The sequence below is a fragment of the Melospiza georgiana genome, chromosome 3 (assembly GCF_028018845.1).
Source record: "Melospiza georgiana isolate bMelGeo1 chromosome 3, bMelGeo1.pri, whole genome shotgun sequence".
NCBI lineage: Eukaryota > Metazoa > Chordata > Aves > Passeriformes > Passerellidae > Melospiza > Melospiza georgiana.
In genome coordinates, this window is record NC_080432.1 from 10,736,119 (window position 1) to 10,756,519 (window position 20,401).

Consider the following 20,401-nt stretch of genomic DNA (forward strand, 5'->3'; position numbering starts at 1 on the left):
CTAAAAGATATTTTAGGTGCTTGGGTAATGAAATGATAGGCACCCTTGCAGTCAGCAGAGTAAGTCACGGCCAGGTAGTACAGTTCTCAAAGTAGTCAGGAAACAAAAAGGCCCATATATGCAATTCAAAACGGAAATGCCAATGACAAGGAGCGGTTTTGGAACACTGACTTTGAGTATACATTGCCCAGGGCTGCTGGATTACAAAATAAAAAAGAACAAGCAAAATAAATACTGATAAATACAGGGGATTTAAAGCACATTTCTGTATTTAACCTAGGATGTTTCTAATTCCTACAGGCCTAAACAATGTAATAAGTTGTCAGGGTTTCCATCACTCTGTTAAACTCGTGCATCAGTACAAAGGGAATTTAAAACACCACTAATTCAAATGGTCAGCATTTTTATCCTCACAAATCTTTGTATTTGCCAAGAGATCTGTTTGAAGCAAAACAAAACATATAACACAGATACTCACCTGCTTAGGATCATAGACCATGAGTCTATTTTGATATTGTGCAGTATTTGTTACTCCTCCTATAAAAGAGTTTATACAGGTTACATTTTTTCATATAGGCAAAGCCAGGACCAAGATCAGGTACAGCAAAGAAAACAATTCTAGAGTTCATCTGCAGATAATAATTACATTACATACCACCACTTCTGCTTATATTCTACTGCACTTTTTAATCTGGTTACAAGGGAAAAAGCAGCCCCATTTATCAAACATAAAGCAACACAGAACAGCATCAATAAACAGCCCTCATACACTTCCTTTGTACAGCTAATTCTATGGGCCAAAAATGGTAAAAAATGGATCTCTTTATACATAACTGTGCATTCAGCCTTCATCAAGACACAAAGATAAAACCTATTCATGTTCCAAGGAACACCCAGTGTGTGACAGGGTTTGAAAGATGAGGAGGTGGGCTTGCATCAATGAGAAGGAAGAGGTCAGAGAGAAGCTCTGCCTTATCGAAAACATGACAGGGGATATCACTGCCAGTTAAAAGCGTAGTTCAAACCTGTGCAACTGTGCTTACCTATACACTTGAAAGAAATTCTGTACTTAGCTTGTGTTATAGAAAACATCTCATTTAGTTGTAAACTTAGGTTGGAAGGTCCCTCCACAGTGACCAGAAACAGCTCTACTGTTTACTTTTCAGTATTGGTCAGGAAATCATGGTGTTGAGCACCTAGAAAAGCTCAGAATAGACTCTGACCCAACTAGATGCTGCAAACCAGCTGTTTACCTCAACACAGTAAAGAGACACTTAATGCCCAGTCATCTTCTTGTTTTGTTTAAAATGGCAAATTTCACTAAGTAAACATGGACAACTCCTTCAGCCTGTTATCTTACCTGTGCAAACACGTTTTTGAATGTGCTCAAGCCTCCTGGGGACATGGTGCCACTGCAGCACTGCCAGTCCCCAGTCCCCCTCTGTCACCACGCTGGCCCCATGGGAAGATGGAATCAGAAATAACACCTCCAAGCTGTGCCTCACCTTCCTCCTGCCACGAGGTCTGGGCAGAACTAGGGCATGTCAGTGGCCACACACCAGTGACACTCATACTGACAGACAAACTATTTATATTACAGTTTTAATGGCCCATACCAAAAGTGGACAAAATCCGCAGCAATGAGAGGAAGGATTTTCATCTTATTACATTTCATTTTGTTGATGTTTCCCTTTTTGTCAGGGCATACCTGTTTCAGCCAGGACAGCAGCACAGTGACTTACACTCCGGCTGGCTGAGCTATGGCCCAGCCCCACTAAGGTTGCTGGGTTGGTTTCTTCCCTTTGATCCCCAAGCTCTGTGCTGGGGAATTCTCATTTTGCCAGCCTCCAGCTAGGCTGAGGGCAGATTGAATTTTGGTTCAGAGCCATATTGCGATTTTGAAGCAACTCTGCCACCTCCCTCATGTCATTTTAGGCTGCAGGTTGGGACTGGTGTGCATTCAAGTTAAACCAGAAGCTCTGCTCCAGATGTGCACCAGCTGTGCTCCAGTTCCTAATGGCAGCATTAGGGTGTGAAATAATGACTGGTCTTTTGGCTTTGGACCATCTGAGCACTGGGAACATTTGAGCGAGAGGACCAGAACAAGCCTAGCCCAAAGCAAAAAATGTGAAGGGTATATGGAGTGAACACAGAGACCTTGGTGCCAAGGTTTTACCTGCTGATCTGCTCCTGCTGGGCTGAGCTACTTGCTAACATAGAAGTACCCTCTGACCACTCAAAAACACTTGAGTGGGACCAAGAATCTACAGCAGAAACTACAGATGCACCTATTTTAGAGTCTTTTCTTCAACTGCAGCAGCAAGGAGAAATGATGCTGTTGTTGGGTGCATGTCTGCAAGCATCAGCCTGTGCTGGGCACTCCCAGAGGGACGGCAGCCCAAACTCCCAGCTCAGAGATGCTCACAGGCTGAGAGAGCTGGGATGAGATGCAACCTCTCCAAACTGTTTCCATCACACTATGCCACACCCTGCCCATCACAGCACATGTGAAATGCACACACAGGAACAGGCACTGGAAAGCAAAGACTGCTCCTGTGCCTCATCTCACAATCTGTTATTTGTCTCTACAATGTTGTGCAGCCTTCACATTCCTATTGGTCATCAACCAGACAGACAAAACAATCTTTTCTAATATCTGTTTTCTAATTTGATTTTTTTTTTACATATAGTTATTTTCACTCCCAGCACAATGTCTAAAATGAGACATCAGATTAGTACTTTGAAAAATAAAAACCATAGTTATTTGGTTTATTACCTCCAGAATGTTAAACTACAGGAGACACATTTGAAACACAATTTTGGGTCATAAGTTTCTGTTCTGAAAGGACACCTTAATTTGGGGGGAAAGATGTGAAGGAAGAAGAGAAAGAAGAGTATTGTTTCCTCATAAAGTAATAAAATAAGCCAAATTATTTCCTTCTCTTCACAAAGGGCCCCTCACATCAAGTACACAGCTTACGTATTTTTCCCTGCAATATTGCTCATCTCTGGTGTTTTATCATTTCATTCCCTTCACATACCGCTCTTCACTTTTAGATTAATCTGCCAAAATGAGATGCTAAGGATTTGCATACAGATTTGACTACACAAAAATAGATCTGGAATTAATAACAGTCTCTATATGTTTTAATTTCTTCTAGACTGGAGTACCCTTGCCTCCAGCAGTATTCTTGGCTTTGAAAGTCATCAAGCTGATTTGTCTGCTCTTAGGTTATGATGCCACATGCTGCTACACTGTCCCCTGCAATCAAAGTGCTCGCAGAGATAGATTCCATGCCTTCCCCTAACAAGTATATTTTATAGATTGGCAGTTTTGATCTCCCCTCCCCAGGGGGATAATCTGCATCTTAACAGGTTTCTATAGATACATCTGTCATTAAATATGCCATCTTATATCTGCATCAATTTTCAAACTCTAGTTCCTTCTAACTTTGAAGTGCTATAGCAAAAGTTTAAAATTTTCTGCCAAAATTCAGATTTCACAAGTTTGCAATGTCCTCTTGAACTACTTTTTTTTAAATACTACAGACAGCTGGGAAAGGGCGAAAGAGCAGCAATATGTCTCTTAAAAATAAGAAAAGAAGGGGAAAAAGAGTTTAAATGGTACTAAAAATAATACATACTTTCTCAGAAAAGAAATGGGACAGTTCTGAGAGAATTTCTTACACTTCTCTGTTGTGTTATCTATGACGAAAGGATAGGATACAGAGCCATCATGATGAGAGAAAGTAATTAAAAATAGAAACTATGCTATTAAATTTGATGCCAAGCAATAACAGCTAATGTGGTAGTAACCCAACAGTTAGAGAAAGAGAAAAAAAAAATTCTGTCTGGTTAAATGACAGAAAATTTACAGTTTGGTCAGCATTTGCTGTTTTTGTAAACAGAGTGATGATTACACCACTTTACATCAGCAGCTTGCTTTGAGGATTCCATTTCCTGGGAGGCAAGGAGCACCCTCAGGACAAGACTTTCTTGCTCTTACAGACAGAGGCACACCATCACAGAAAGGCCATCACCCAGCCCACGGGCCCACAATGTTTTTACACTGCCACAATAACTCTTACCCTCGTAGGCTGTAAGAGTTGCTTTTTAAGCCTTTCAATTCCCAAGTCATGCAACAGTGACCCTCTACATGAGGAAATTGCTCAAGGATTCCGAAACACACCTCGTCCATCCCTTTCCCACGCTTGATAAACAGTTTGAACTATTGCAGTCCTCCCAAACACTCCACAAACCACATTGAGAAACACCTTCAAGACACACTTCTAAAAAGAGAAGGGTAGGAGGCAGTAGATTCCACATTTTCCTCAATGACAATTTATAAGCCATATTTATAACGTGGCCTAGCAAGGCCTCCATATGACTTGAGAAACCTGATCCAACCCAAATCCCCAGGAAATATCACAGCTCTCCCCAAGCACAGTCCCCAAGCGCGAGGCTGTGTGCGCGAATCCAAGTTCACTGGGAGATGTGTCAAACTACACACTGGCAAAGAGCTCCCACGTGTGCTCCTTCCAGCAAATCCAGGGAATATACAGAAATCCACAACATGCACCCCAAGGTGCTCTGCTATTTAAACCAGAAATCTCTCCTCTCTCAGGTGTCTCTGTGGTAAACACAAGATGATCCTTCCTCAACATGCAAAGCAAACCTGCTGCCTCTTGCAGGAGCCAGCCCCGGTGCAGTGAGGACAGCTGAGCTGGAGCACATTCCCCCGAGGTAAGGAGTCCCTTGGAAGAGGCCAGCAGCAGCTCTGCTTAGTGCTCCTTGACTCCAGATGCAATCGAGCCACAGACCAGAGGGGCATAAGCCCTAAGTTTGTTTAAATCATTAAAGCTGGATGTTTATATTCAGTCTAAGGAGAATCAATGGCATCAATGTCCTATCACTGAAAGCTGTGAGATCATGAATTTAAACACAGTAAAACACAGTAAAAAAAATTCAAACACAGTAAAAATGAAGTCTGTATATATATGGAACATATAGAGACTATGACTGGGCCACTAAGCCAACTTTTATGCACTTGTTAACCTCCCATTTCCAGTAAATCCTGTGCCAGCCACACTATAAAACTTGATTTGGATAGATTCTGTAAACTCCCATTTTTCCAGATATATTTTTCATAAAATAATTTTATAGACTTTTCCTGAGAAAAAATTCTTTACTTCATGACAGCATATTGATAGTAAGGTCATACTTTTCATCCCAAATCACTTGCAAACTCAGAATAATTCTTCAAGATATGTTATCACCACCATTTCCTTGGTGAAAATCTTCACCATTACAGAAAAAACCAACAGTTTAAAAACCAAAAGAATGAATCTTGAATTTTGAAAAAAAATTTTATCTTCTATATTAAGTACAAAGCAACTGTAGAGGGATGGCTTGTTTACCCCCTTCCCCTAAGCTGAATTTCTATGTGTGTGTCAAGATGTCATTTTAGCTGACACACTTAAGGTCAGACAACTTGGGCCTCTGCAAAACATCAGTGTAACACTCAGTTTTAAACAAGACTTTTCATGTGCTAATCTCTGGAGCACCTAAGGCAAGGGGAAGTGTCATTATCCCAAGATGCAGGCGCAGGAATGACCCAGAGCTGGAATGCCTGGCAGAGGTTCCCTGTCCTCAATGTCCCCAGGGGCACTAGACCTATACAGGTGGAGGAAGGTTAACGTGGATAGAAAAGGATGTCTCCAGATTTGCATGTGCGCTCCACAGAGGATGCTGGGAAATGGGCAGAGTTCAAGTCCTGGCTCTTATGGAAAATATCTCCTCGCTTTTATAGATAGTCATTGTTAGTCATGTTGAACTCCAAAGTGTTTAGTGTACTTAGTTTTTCTTTCACTGAAATACTTCACTTTACAAGCATTGTGGCATGCAATTCGTTTGTGAAATTGGTCATGGCACCAGATGTTAACTGGGGCCTGGAAGAATTACCTTTCTATAAAATTTCCAAACCATCTGTCCAATGCAATGTCAGTACAGAGAACTTATTTGTTGTGGTTTAACCCCAGTCAGAAACTCAGCCTCACACAGCCAGTCATTTGCTCCCCCAGAATGGGGTGGGGAGACAATTGGAAAAGTAAAACTGAGAAAATTTGTGGGTTGGAATAGAGTTTAAGAGGTAAAGCAAAAGCCACACACATAAGCAAAGCAAAACATGGAATTAATTCATTGTTTCCTACAAGCAGAGAGGTGTTCAGCCATCTCCAGGAGAGCTGGGATCCATCAAGCATAATGGTGACCTGGGAAGTCAAACATCAGCACTATGAACACTCCCCATTTCTTCCTTCTTCCCCCAGCTTTATATGCTGAGCATGACAGCACATGATCTGGAATATCCCTTCAGTCAGCAGGGGTCAGCTGTCCTGGCTGGGTCCCCTCTCAAACCCTTGCCCATCCCCAGTCTCTTCACTGGTGGGGTGGGGTGACAAGTAAAAAACACCTTCACTCTGTAGAAGCACTGCTCAGCAATAACAAAAACATTCCTGTGTTACCAGGACTGTTTCCAGCACAAATCCAAAACACTGCCCAGACTAGCTGCTATAAGGAACATTAACTCTATCCCAGTCAAAACCAGCACATAATGTTTTAATAACTTCTCATGTTTTCTTTTTCTTTAAATAAGAAATTAGAATTGTGGGGGAAAAACAATAAATAATGACATGAATATGAAAATATGGAGCTTGAAAAACTGAAGGGCTGAACCCACATGTGCTGAGCAGAGGGACTGACTAGTTCCAGTGTGCAAAAGGCTCCCTCTTTTAATCTGCTTCTGTGAAGCTAAAAACCCTAAAGGGCTGGTGGCAGCTTAGGAGTCCCTCTGTCACCTGAACATGAGCAACCCACCCACTACTGCCAGTGTGTAAGCTCCTAAACAGTGGCTTGCTTTGTCAATTTTCCTTTCCTGCTGCCTTTGCCATGATCTTAGTATCTATTAGTTTTGAATCCTTGCCATATTTGTCCCAAAGGAGCATGAAAGCAAAGCTGAAAATGAATCCCAATAATAATAGGAATCCCTTAAGCCTAGTTAGCTTTTGATCAGGAAAGCCTTTAAGAGGGCACAGGGCTGTAGCAGTGGCACTGAGCAAGTAAATGGTCAGTGTGCAGATCAAGCTTTGATGATGCTTTCCACAAATAGAAGGGCCAGAAACTTTTAGTATCACTATTTAATTTATTCCCTCACTGGGCACATTTCCATGGTTCCCTTGCCAGCTGGTAGCAGCAGAGTGTCTCTGAGAGCTCGTTGCTGATGACCTGTATTTCCCAGAAGAAGCAGCAGGGATACAGCTCAGAAACATTTCTAACTCAGACTAATTTTTTAATTACTTAATTTTAGGCCACATACTTCAAAATTACGTTCCCTCCTGCATTACTAATTACTTTTATGCTAACATCTTATACTCAAAGATGAACAGTGGATGTTCCAGCAGTGACTATGATATAATAAAATATCTCTCTGTTCTATTCCCTTGCCCCTGAATGTATATGTACCACAAGCTACATTCTGATCCTAAGCAATTAATTAATACTAGAAAGCTACCTATAGTTATTACATCTCCATCCACTTTTCTTTTTAAAGTAACTCTATTCAATACACAAACAGGTTTCAGTGTGAGAGGACAAAATTCAGATCAATATCTACTGAAGTGTAGCACAGTAAGTGTACTCTCATACTTCATAAATAACCTGTCATAATTGAGCAACTCAAAAGCTTCTAAGCATTTTCTCAGAACCTATCAAAATGAAAAGCTGTGTCTACCCTATTCCACTGTTGCTAGCATTTTCAAATATAAATGGAACCATACTGATAAAATGTATTTTGTTGTTTTGCCCAGTTTTAAAGAATTCATCCAGGAGGCTTCCACTTACCTCTTCCACTGATTCTACAGCTCAATTAGAGGCATATCCCTGAACACAGTTATCATACTGCATCATTTTCTAAACAAAAGTGGAATTTAAAACACACAGGCATGCATGCATTTCACCTACATAACTAAGCACATGAATTAATCCTCAGGATAATTTCCCCTTTCCTAGCAAATCTGGAAAGATTAAATTTAATCTTCAACCATCCCCTTGTCTGACTTAAAAACTGCTATCAAATACTTTCTTGAATTTTGATTGTTTTGTTTTGTTGTTTAGTTGGGTTTTATTTTCATGTGATTAAGACAAAAAATATTACTTTTTTCATTTAGTGGAGGAAAGACCACACTGATGGATTTCTAGTGCACATTCAATGATTTCATGTGAGAATGAGTAACAACATTTTTTAAAAGGTCCTGTTCTTCATAAATACTGACAAATGTAAACCACAAAACAGGAAAATAAACCAGCAATTAAGACACACCAGTAGTAACATCCATGCATTTGAAGTGCCCACTACAGACACACGTCCCTCTCTGATAACGGAATAGGAAAAGCAGTGAATAAACACAATAATGGTCTGAACACACCCAGCTGGTAGCCCAACACAGAAATCCTGTTCCTGTACTCTGCCTGGGTCTCACCTCAGGATTCACACAGCACAAATTCTACAAGACTCCCTAAATGATGGTCACTAAAGAAAATTACCCAAAGTACCTGCCAAGGATCTTGGTGGTTTGCTGTGTCCTGTCCTGCTTTTAATTCCAAATTCATCATTCATGACTTTATGTATTAAAAGAGATACCTGCTAATTCCCCTGCCAATGCTTGGGAACCCTTTCCCATGAGGCACTTAATCCACAGGGACAGAAAGGTGAATCCACTAGCCTAAATGACACACTTTGAGAAGCACAGCGCAGGCCTAAGAAGCTAACTTAATCTTCCATCCACATTCCATCCTTTCACCACAGGCATTCCAGACCATATTAAAATCCCCAGAGGGTATCTACGGTGAAGATGCCAATCACTGAACATTTACCTCAAGGGCTGGCCCCATTTACTCATTAGCTTCCTTAATAAATATTATAACTGTATAATCTTCCGTGGCACACTTCTTAGTAAAGGGGGAATATTTTTCTGTCAAATCTTCTGTAGACAGCATCAGCCATATTCCAAAATAACTAATACCTGCTACAAGGACTGAGGCAACTGAATCCTCCCACCCCCAACAATGAAACATAACAACTAAAGACTCAGTTGTAAATGACACGTTCTTTTAGGATTATAGGGTCTATACATTCATCTATCTGTGCTGTAAAGCCATGATTACATCCAGACAGCTTTGTGCACTTGCTATGGACAGGGCCACGGATGATTTCTAAAATCAGTCATCTCAGCATGTTTCAATATTCTGAAGAGCAAGTGGGACCAAATCATACATTTGTCTTCAAGCCCTGGAATAACACAAGCTAACAAGCACTTAATTTTCCATTTCATCATCAGGAATAAGTGAATTATAGAATATTCTGGGTTGGAAGGGACCCACAAGGATCATCAAAGTCCAACTCCAGGCCCTTCACAGGGTGAGGAATCACACCATATGCCTGAAAGCATTATCCAAACACTGCCCGAACTTTGTCAAGGTGATGTTATGATCACCTCCCTGGGGAGCCTGTCCCAGTGCCCAATCAGCTTGGGTGAAGAATCTTTTCCTGATATCCAACCTAAACCTCCCCTGACACAACTTCAGGCCATTCCCTCGGGTCCTGTGACTGTCAAAAGTACCAGATCATATTACCGAAACAATGTCCTTTTTAGCTTGTTTTTACGAAGCACACAGAATTTATCATGGGAAATTTGTCCAAAAGTGCATTATCATTCCAGTCCACTGTGATTTATGAATGGCAACTGGAGATAGCACACATGATATCAGCAGCTCTGGAATACCGAGTGTAATGTATAAGATACATTACGCTCCTATACTTCCAATGAGGCTTCAGTTCTTTGTCCTCCCCGCAGAGAAAAGTTATCATGACATATAAACCAAAGATTTATTACTTTAATTCAAGACAGTATTTTGGTGTCTTGTTAGTACCTCAAACTGTGTGAAACGTTTTCTACCTGATATCCAAAGAAGACCATCCACCACATATCCTGCGTGGCACGAGAGCGACCGATCAAAGGACTGTACAAAGGTCCACTTGTTCTTCTTGGGGCAGTAGCGCTCGACCGTGGGCAGCACTTGGCGCAGTTCGTTCCTGCCCCCTACGGCATAGAGGTACTCGTCCACGGCTCCCAGCACAAAGTGCTCCCGGCAGTTCTTCATGGGAGCTATCTCCGCCCAGGAGTTGGTGCGGGGGTCGTAGCGACAGACAGTCCTCACGGCACACGTGCGCCCCGTGGAGTGCTCCACCTCTCCGCCAGCCACAAAAAGGAAGTCTCCCATGACAGCCACGCAGTGGTGGCTCCTCCCCACAGGCATGGGCGCCAGCTCACTCCAGTTGGCGATGCCCGCAATGTGAACGTTCTCCTGGTCCACTGGGTTGAAGTATCGCAATTCCTTCACTTTGCAGACTTCCCGTTTTTTCCCGCCAATGATATAAAGAGTGTCTGACTGGAAGCGGGGCTTTGTCCTTGCAGTCTGCCAAACGGGCTGCGCGTAGACGCTCTGGTGGTACGCCAGGGCCTCGTTAATGAGCGCGGTCGCAGTTTCACTGGCTTGCACGAGAGGATGGGTGAGAGCTACAGTGTGCAGTGTATCCACATCCATAAGGCCAAAGCGGACGTACTGGAGAAGCTCATCCAGATACTGGTAGCGGCAGTTGTGCTCCAGCCACCTCACAGCCAGCTGAAAGTGGGGGGAAGGAAGGGGAAAAAAAGACACACGTTATTTGCACACAATTCTGTCAGAATGTGATCTTTTGAAATTTGCTTGCATTCCAAGAGCAGATATATATACTTGCCTCAGTCGCGGTATCTATGCATCTAAAAAGCAGCTGTGAAAGCCTGTTAGTCCACATAAAAAGATAGTTTATATACAAAAGCATTGTACTGCACCAGCTCCCCTAAACAATTTCCACAGCATTATCAGCTGCTATGCAATACTCTCACTGTGCAATCTGTTAGTGCTGCTGGAGACCATACTATCCCTGAGTCAAGCTGCTGGAAAAATAATATTAACACAGGGGCTATGGGATCACTGGACACTAGAAAGAAGACTAATGTCAGAGACTACAAAGAAAAGCCTTTTCTGCCCTTCCTATTTCATCCTATTTATGACACAATTTTGAAGAAATGTAACACATTACATACTGAATCCTTCAATATAATTTTTTCTTCTTCATTTATTTTATTTATAAAGTGGAAAAAGGTGTAAGGGGACAAAAAAATAAGTCAGAGAAGAGAGAAGCACAGAAGAGGCCCTGCTAGTTTGGGGGAGGCAGAAAGCAACAATTCAGCAATTGCAGTTAGTATCAACATTCAAAATGAAGCATAGCATTCAAACCACATAAAGCTTATTGAATCCAACTCGTCCTTAAAAGAGGCTAGGAATGGCCTAAACCATTTCAGGAATTGCTGTGTAAGTTATTTTTGAAAACGTCCAGTACGGAAGATACCAAAACTTCCTCAGGAAAACAATTCCCATACTCTGATATTCTTCCAGACAGATTTTCCTCTACATATGCAGAAGCTTTAAACCATTAAACTCATCACTCCACTTTCCACCTTTGGGTTTATATTCCAGAGCAACCCTTCAAAATTATTCATACATACAGGATGAAAAGTATTTTGTTACCTTTTTTTTCTTCTCCACCTCAGATGCATTTTAATATTGGTGTTAATATTTCCTTTTCAGTGAATGAAGAAAGTATTTCAATGCATCTTAGGTCATATTTTCTAAATCTCTGCTGCTTGGCTCATAGTTCTCTGTTAATGAAATCTTTAATGTTTGCTGTTGAAAACTGGACATAAACTTCCTCTTAAGGCTGTAGTAGTAATGAATGGGTTGGCAGAATCTCTTTGAATGTAACAATCTATGCAATTCTTGCTTGTACAGCACCACATAAGACTGTAAGTGCACTGTGATGTTGATGATCCATATTTAAGCTTATTATGGAGTACTTTTTTTTTTTGTGGTTGGTTGGTTTGTTTAGGAATTTTTTTTCTGTAGAACTTCCACAGAATTCATGCTTTCTCTGCCATTACCCAACTCTCTACTATTACTTTGGGTCACTCTTCCAGTCAAGATCATTCTCAATCCAAACTGCATTTTCAAAAGTGCTAGAAAACCATTTCACCTTCTGACTTTCTGGAAACAAACTCCTTATTATTCTTTCATACAAGTTATTTCAAAGACATTGACTAGTTCTAGATAAGGACCAACTCTACTTGACACTTTAACAGAACTCATGGAGTGGGCGTTTCTAACAAGCTGAGTGATAAAAAAATTTTCAGCTAAATCTTATGGCCCTGTACTGTTGTTGGGAATGTCACATAAAAAAGCTGAAAATAAAGGCTGCTCTTATTCATGGCTTTCATATATGATGCATTAAATTTTTTACTGTTTCTTTATTCTGTCAGAGAGTTCCGCACTGTGAACCCCTGTGAAACAAAGAATCAATGAAGGGCATCAAAAATGCACCAGCAGTTCAGTCAGTTAAATGTTGCATTGAGTTTCAAATACATGCATTAGCTATATGTATTTTGATTTGCTAGTAAAAAAGACAATCATTAAATGTATTTGAAAATGGTTTTGGACTTGAAATCATTGAGCTTCACAGTCAGGTGTTCTAAATCCACCAAACCCATGTGTCAGGAGTCTCCTACTGAGTTGTATCAGGCAACTTCCTATACCATGTCTTTAACCATGTGAATGATGGCACTTAGCTCTCATCTCTCAGTCACTTGAAATTGAGGAGAAATTCAGGCTATCTTCAGGACACATCAACTAAATTATATCTGGGATACTATATTAAGACAGAAGAAATTACAAAAAAAACTGAGCTCTTCTCTGTCAGCCCTTGCATCCAACACACTTTTGGAACTGTAAGTTCATGACTTTGCTCACACCCAAAATGGTATCACAGAGGTACCACTTGGGCTGCAATGACAGACATTACAGACTCTGTAAAAGACAGGCACTAATGCAAACCAGGACTTGGTAACCACAAGTCTTTTAGAGGAAGTTTAATATTAATGCCTTATTAATATCTTAGGACTTCATCCATCTGCTTTTGTTTTATTGTCCTGCCTTTGGTCCCCCCATAAATACTGTATAAACACACAAGCAACATCACATCCTAACTAACACCACATACATAACTTGCAAGAAATGGTACCTGCATTCATTTCTGGATATGGAATGTGTGATCATCTGCACAGAAGGCATGGACATCTCTGTTACAATACATTTTCTCTGCTGTAGGATGTTTGGCATATGCAGCTTGGTTCATAATGTTATATCTCTACTGAGAAAAGTCCGGGAGTTGTAAAAAACTGTTCCACTTAAATTAAATGCTTAACTTTTCCCTAAACCACTCCAGCAATGGTTGCAAAGCGATACAAAGATTCTGCTGGCACTCATAGGAGATGCACAATCTATTCTGAGTCTTGAGCTAAACCTTCTCTATCCATTCCACACTATTTTATCCTCACTCATCTGTCCTGCATCTTTTTTTATGAAAACCTTTGAACCTTTCCAAATGAGGTTTATTGCAGCCTGCTTGTGATTCTCTATGTGCTGCACCCCAAGGTATCTTTGGAAGGGCTACGTCCCCCTTTCCCCTCTGACAGGCAGCTGCAGCAGCCATGGGGAGGGGCAACGTGAATCCCAGGCTGTCTCTTGTGTAGGATGCTCTGGCTCTTACCAGACTCCATGTCTGAGGTCAGCTTGCTGTGGAAGAACTTCATTTTATTGTATGAGTTTAGAAAGCAGGGCTAAACCCTGCACACCACCTGGATGCTCTGTAGGCATTTAACAGAATGCAGAGAAGCTTCACTGAGTCTTAGGGAAGCAACAGAGTCTGTGAATCACAAGGTGTTTGGAAGCTCCTGTCCAAATCAACTCATGCTACTGTTTGAACACAATCTAACTACAGTGCCTGTGTGGCCCACACTTAACCTGTGACACTCCAAGGCAGAAAAAAGGCCTTAAGAGATAAAAGCTATATTGTTTTTATCACCTTGTCTTGCTATTTGTGACAATTACAGTTCTAAAATTCATTTTGGGCCACTACTTAAAAATAAGTGCTAGGAATTTAACCTACAAATGTAGGTATCTATATCTATATTTAGAGAATACAGGACAAACTCCTAAATCGTGACACAAGGCTATGGAACAGGTCACCTGGTTTCAGGAACACTCACCAAGTGAGCCTTAGACTTCTACACTGATTTTGCAGAACATTGTTACCATGTTCTCTAGCAGAATATGATGCCTTATGCTATGGAGAAAACTGGGTGTGAGTGAACAGTCTAGCTGCTATTGGAGGGCTGAAAAAGTTCAAAAGAAAGAAAACTGAATTCCCAAACACATCTTTCACTTGTAGCAGAAGTAGTCACTGGTGGACTGTAACACAGTTCTAACTTTCCTTCGGTGCAAAGGAGGCAAACATAACTCCCATCAATGTATGGCAGACACAAACTTCCATGTACAGGACCAGCACACATCTGTATATCTATCAACACAATTTCTAACACCTTTACTCAGGTTTTGTTTAATCTAGACCCAAAAACTTGGTGCCTACATAAAAAATCCAGAATTCACCTCATCTATACACTGATTATTGTGCCTATGTTTTTGCCTCTCTGGCAGTAACAATTAGCAACTATAATCAGCATTGGCAAAATAAACTCAAAGCCATTACAGGCTTTATGATGCTGCAAAAAAAGACATCCTTTAAGGCTTCTCTAAGGAAATACCAATAGCACTTGAAATTACAACTGTGCTTAAAATGCTAACAAGCAAGCAAAAAAAAAAAAAAAAAAGACAATCTACAATTTTGAGGTTTAAAATATTAGTAGCAGTGCTAAATAATTTACAAAAATAAGGAAAGACTCCTACTCCTACTCCCATATAGGCAAATTCTGTTTAAACTGCTAGAAGCTTCTTTTCTATTAATTTTAATGTATGAGTGTGTGAGTAAAAGAAGCTACAGCCTAGTGCCTATATCAACTTCAATAAATAATATATTTTGCCATATTCATCTTCTAAACTAAGTAAATGACAAAAGTAGACCCTCAGAAGGACAGGATTTTAAAACCAGATTAATTCTCTCATTTTAATGCCCTAACCCAAAGGATTTTTCTTCTCCAAGGTTACATTATATGATTTAGCAATGGAGTGCATTCTCAAAACAGCAGAAAAGAGATGGAAAAATATGTTGTGGCACAGTTGGAGCACACATCAAAGTACATCTGCATGCTGGATAGCGAGTTCATTGTTTTTCCAACACCTGCTTCCAGTTTGAACAGTCCAAGTCACACAGGCCTGCAGCACAGTCCTTCCCTCCCTGCTGTTAATGGTGAACATACCACACATATCCCACAGCCAGAGAGACCACCGAGGCACAGGAGGTTAAAGCTGAATTTCTCTCCTGTTGAAGATAACCTTGCTACCTGAAGAAGTGGCTACCTGTTCCTTTGGGCTGCCAGCTATCCCAGGGAGGGAGCAGGAGAGCCCATCACGGCTGTGCCTTGCCTGCTCAGCATCCCCTGCAGCCCCTCTTGAGCCACTCTGCTGGGAGAGGGGCCAGACCTGCCCTTGACACCACACCAAGTCCTCTAATCAGAAAAGCCAAGCCACTTCGTGAGTACAAAAAGCCTGAGATACTCATATTTATTAGACTCAGGTTCACTAAGAAACTAATCCAAGTCACAAAGCCAATGTCAGGGAAAGTTTCTGTTGACAGAGTTCCAAGAAAGAAAAAACTTACCTAAACCTGGGCTCTGTGAGGGGCCACAGGAACTCTATTAAAGTCATCCTGGCCTGCTCTTTAGTTGATATATTCACGTTGTAGCCCAATGGACTGCAAATATGCTACTTTATATCGTCCAAGGTGTCAAGCAAATGACATGAAGTCATAAAGTGACAGCAGTGGAAAAAACGATGGGGTGGGAGTGTTGGGTTTTTTGTGCTTTGTTTTAGCAAAAACAAATAGAAGGAAACAAATTTTCTAAGGTTTTAAAACAATTCACACTGTCTCATTAAATAAAATGGAAATCCTCATTATAATAACCTAGTGAGAGTTCTCATTTTAGGAGAAAACAAAATTTTAAATATGGAAACAAAAGTGGAAATATGTATTTTCCTGGACTGAGATCAGATATGTGAAACACAAATGATTCAATTTGTGACAATCTCATGATGATATTAAATCAGGGGAAGAGAAAGAACTATAAATCTCACCTGAACAGTTCTTCTGTTCCTTAACAGAAGCAAAAGTTTTTGGCCAGGAAAAAAAGAAATCAAATTAATATCTTTGTATCCTTAGCATATTGGACAGTGCTGTAGACCTGATTCTATTGATCTTTGAAGCCAAGAAGAGTCATGAAAGCAACACAGCTACTGCAGTAATCACCTTAAAGAACCACCAAGTGAACTTCAAAAAGCAAAACTTGGACTTTACTAGTTTGGTCTTTGAAACACTAAGAATATATATTTTGGCCGTAAACTTGCAATAGTTTTGCCTTTTATTAGATTTTATCTAACTCAGCAAGTCTGAGGTGTTCCAGACTGGGATCTCCTGTCTCAAAAGCACATTTCAGCTGGCAATTTTCAGCAACTCCCTGACTCTTCAAATTTCACATACAGGAGCAGAATCTATGAACAAACCCGGACACTTACCAAAGGTCTGAACAAAGTCCATTGAGGGCTATGGAGAAACTTTCACCTAATCTAAAATGAACAAGGGTTTCCAAAGGGCCTGAATTTGGATCTCTAAAGGGTCTTTGTCATCCTCTCTCTGTCTCTAGAGGCTACAAAGGACAAAATCAAGGGGGTTTAGGATACTTATTGAAGCTTTTTAAGCAGGATGAACTAAATTTGTCCGTATCGTCCATTTAGGAAGAAGAATGTAAGAACCACACAACAAAACACAGGCACACAATTTTTCAAAGCCATGAGTTAAACATGAATATTTTTAGAAGTTAGTAACCATGCAGGCACAGCCTCCAGACTCCTGCAATTTTATCAGTCAGGTACTATCTTACACAGTTGTGGACAGTAGGAAAAATAAGTGTCTTGCGCCTAGATGCAAGACAGCCTTAAAGATAGAAATCTTTTTCTTCTTTTTATTCTGAATTTAAAATGTGCATAAAAATAAGACTCTAATGAGCCGCATGTGAAACAATCAAAATTATGAGGTATTTGCATTTCTTTTGCACCTTGAGCCAAACAACTACAAAATCATGCATATGATTCTCTCAATCTGAACACAGTAAATATTAATAATCTCTGAATCAGCAATGAAATGCCTTTTGCCCTGAACCCTGAAGAGAGACTTTCTAACACAAAAATTTGCAGTGCAGTGACTGAGACCACATTTACCAAGGCACCAAGCTAAGGCATATGCGTGCAGCCTGTGAAAATAAAGCTGTGCCATCCCCCAGCCTCTTTACACAGAGACATTTTTAAATTACCTGTTTGTCAGTTTTACAAATGTGTGTCTACGTAAGCAGCTCCCTGTGTGGCGCTGCGTTAGCAAGCAGGCGTGCTTCCATTTGCACATTTGGATTCTACAATCAGAATTAAAACATTTGCTCTGTTCAGGGTGAGCTGATAAACAGGGATTTTAAATTTTACCTTTTTTTTTTTTTAATGTGAAAAATGAAAGAAAAATGTTCCCCTAGATGTATTATGCCTTTGGGCTCCGTGTGAGGGAAGCGAAAAAAGACAGAGAAAGCTACTGTGAAGGTCACAGAGTGAAAGAACTTCCTCAGGGCACAGAATAAATTAAATCCCAAGGAAAAAATAAAATGTGATTTCCAGAGTGTGAGGCACAAACTCAAAATGACAATGATTGACAGCCAAACTATATCCGTGCAATATCGAAGACTGCACGTTCTCATTTACCTCAGTGTAGCCAGCAAGCGCCCATTAAACATCCGTCTGATGCCCAAATTAACCTTCTTGGCAAACTGAAAGAGGCACAAACTATCATAATCAACCTTTCATTATCACAGCAGCCTCTAGTTAAAGGGTCAGAATAATTGTGCCATCAGAGCCCTGATTGTTTTCAATCAACAGACGACTGGAGTGACAGCTCAGTGATGGAGTAGTTTGATGAAACCGCACCAGGCCTAATCAGAGCAGATGAAAGGAAGGCATGATTGGTGCAAATGAACAGTCGTGCCTCTCTTTTTCATTTACAATCTGAAATTACTCTTGAATTTACGGGGTTTTTTCTCCCTTATGAGTACCTCTGAAAGAATGTTTGACTTATTATGGGTTCTGACAGTGCAGAGTTATAAAACACAGGTAGGGTTTTCAGCCCAGGCTTTAAGTGGGTATTCAGCATAATTTTAACAAATTCACTCTTGAAAAGCACAAAATGACTAAAGACTTCCAATGACCTAACCTTTCAGTGCTGTTTGATTAGCAGAACAATTTATCACAGTTCACATTCTTCATGATAAGAGAAGATTTAAAAAAAATGGGCAGGGATCATTTTCAAATGTTTTCTCTTAGCCAATATATTTATTGTATTACTGCTCTCCTGTTTTCTCTCTCTCTCACACACACACAAAAGAAAAATATAAATTAAAGAACACTGCATTAATAACCCTTTTCCTCTTTGAATAAATAATAGAATCCAAGCAAGGGTTTGTTTGCAGATGAAAGTAGAGACCAATTATCATGCCACTGACAGCATCAATATTTAGTTTTCTGGTGGGTTGGGTTGTTAATTCCCACATTTTAAAGGATGGGAAATTAATCAATCCCAGTAGGTGTTTCTTACCTTACTTATCAGCACTGATTCAGGGTGTCTCATAAGTGAACAGGGAGAAAAAAAAATGAAAAAATGTAGGGGCAGCTTACAGAAAATATGGAAAGAATAAAAGATTCAGGTGTCCTGCACCTCCTCTGCTGGGTTCACTTCCTCTCCCAGACTCACCCTGCTCCACCCATATAGCTTCCCCTTCTCACAAGGCTGCTGCAAGGAAGGTGAGATAAATAAAAATAATCTAATTGAATTGTACTTCTGAGAGAAGCAAGTATTGCAAGCAGTGAAGGGTAAAACTTTTGTTCTGTGGTCTTGGTCATCATCAGATGTTCTCTAGTGTCAAGTATTACAAAATTCATACCAATGTTCATGTCAGCATACCAAAGAACAAAATAAACAGCGTAGAAGCAAAGATTATGATTTGTCTGAAAGATGAGTGGGTAGAGAAGTTCTGATCCAAACACCAAAGGTTTTTAAAAAATTTAATGTCCTGTATCTCTTCTCATACCACAGAAGGGAAGTTTTACTTCCTTAAAAGTTTAAGACTGTAGGCAGAACATTCACCTAAGTGGAAGTGCCAGTAATAGAAGCTATGAGCAGGTTTGCACATCCTTACTGACACACAGGGTGCTATTTGCAATTATTGAAGTCTATGCTATTCCAAATATAAGGACACTGTTTATAAAATCAGAACTCTTATGAATGAACCCAAAACATTCCTCACAGACCAGTGAAGAAGGGAAGTGAGAGTTTGGGAAGTTGCCAATATGTGTTTTGCTGGATGTAGCAGAAAGAAGATTCCAAAGCAAACATTTCTCTACATAGAGAGATGTCTCAGATTCACATTTCCCACCACAAGGGACCACTTCACACAATCAAAGATCCTGTTATCTGCTATTTGCCCCCAACTCTTATCCAGCCAAGTCCACACTATTGCTAGAACTCTGCTTCAGCAGTGGCACTGGCATTGTGTACAAGGGTGCCCCTGAAGTCTGCTCCCAAACTGAAGACTGAGATCACAGCTGGCAGGAAAGAAAAAATATGCATCTTCCCAGACCCAAATATTATCACTGTGATGCAGTCAGACTCAGCCTCACAAATGGGCAGGGCTTGGAGGACTGAGGGATTGGCTCAGGCAATAAAGAGGGAAGCCAAATATAAAGGAATTGACTTCAGGAAATGCACAGCCCCAAAGGAAGATTAAAGAACACCAAGGTTCATTATCTCTGGAGGGTGAAAGCACTTATTAGAGTATGTCCTCCTGACCTCTGATCAGGCTCTGCAGAAGCTGCAGTGTCCAGAGTACTACACAGGGAACTGCTGGCCTAAATAAGAAATGCTCTATCTCTTGGCTGGTTTTGCTGGTTTGGGATTTATGTGATGTCATGGTGACAACCTGTAACTTTCAGAACATGAGCCCTGCAGTCTGTAAGCCACTTTGCAAGAAGCAGAAATTTGATTTTGATCTTTCAGCTGAAAAACACTGAAGCAAGCACAGTTAATGGTCAAAGTCTCTAGCACCAAAGATTATGCATTTCATGATATGCTGTAATTAAAGCAGAGACAGGT

General features: G+C 40.5%; 1 protein-coding gene across 3 annotated transcripts in view; it reads right to left on the reverse strand.

Moving 5' to 3' along the window:
* Positions 1-20,401, reverse strand: part of KLHL32 (kelch like family member 32) — a 121,112-nt gene that overhangs the window by 7,386 nt on the left and 93,325 nt on the right. For all 3 annotated transcript variants that reach the window (XM_058020477.1, XM_058020479.1, XM_058020478.1), the window contains exons 7-8: positions 10,011-10,737; positions 479-537 (exon numbers count right to left, since the gene is read on the reverse strand). In XM_058020477.1, coding sequence (XP_057876460.1) covers positions 479-537; positions 10,011-10,737 — 786 coding nt within the window. The remainder of the gene's footprint in view (positions 1-478; positions 538-10,010; positions 10,738-20,401) is intronic.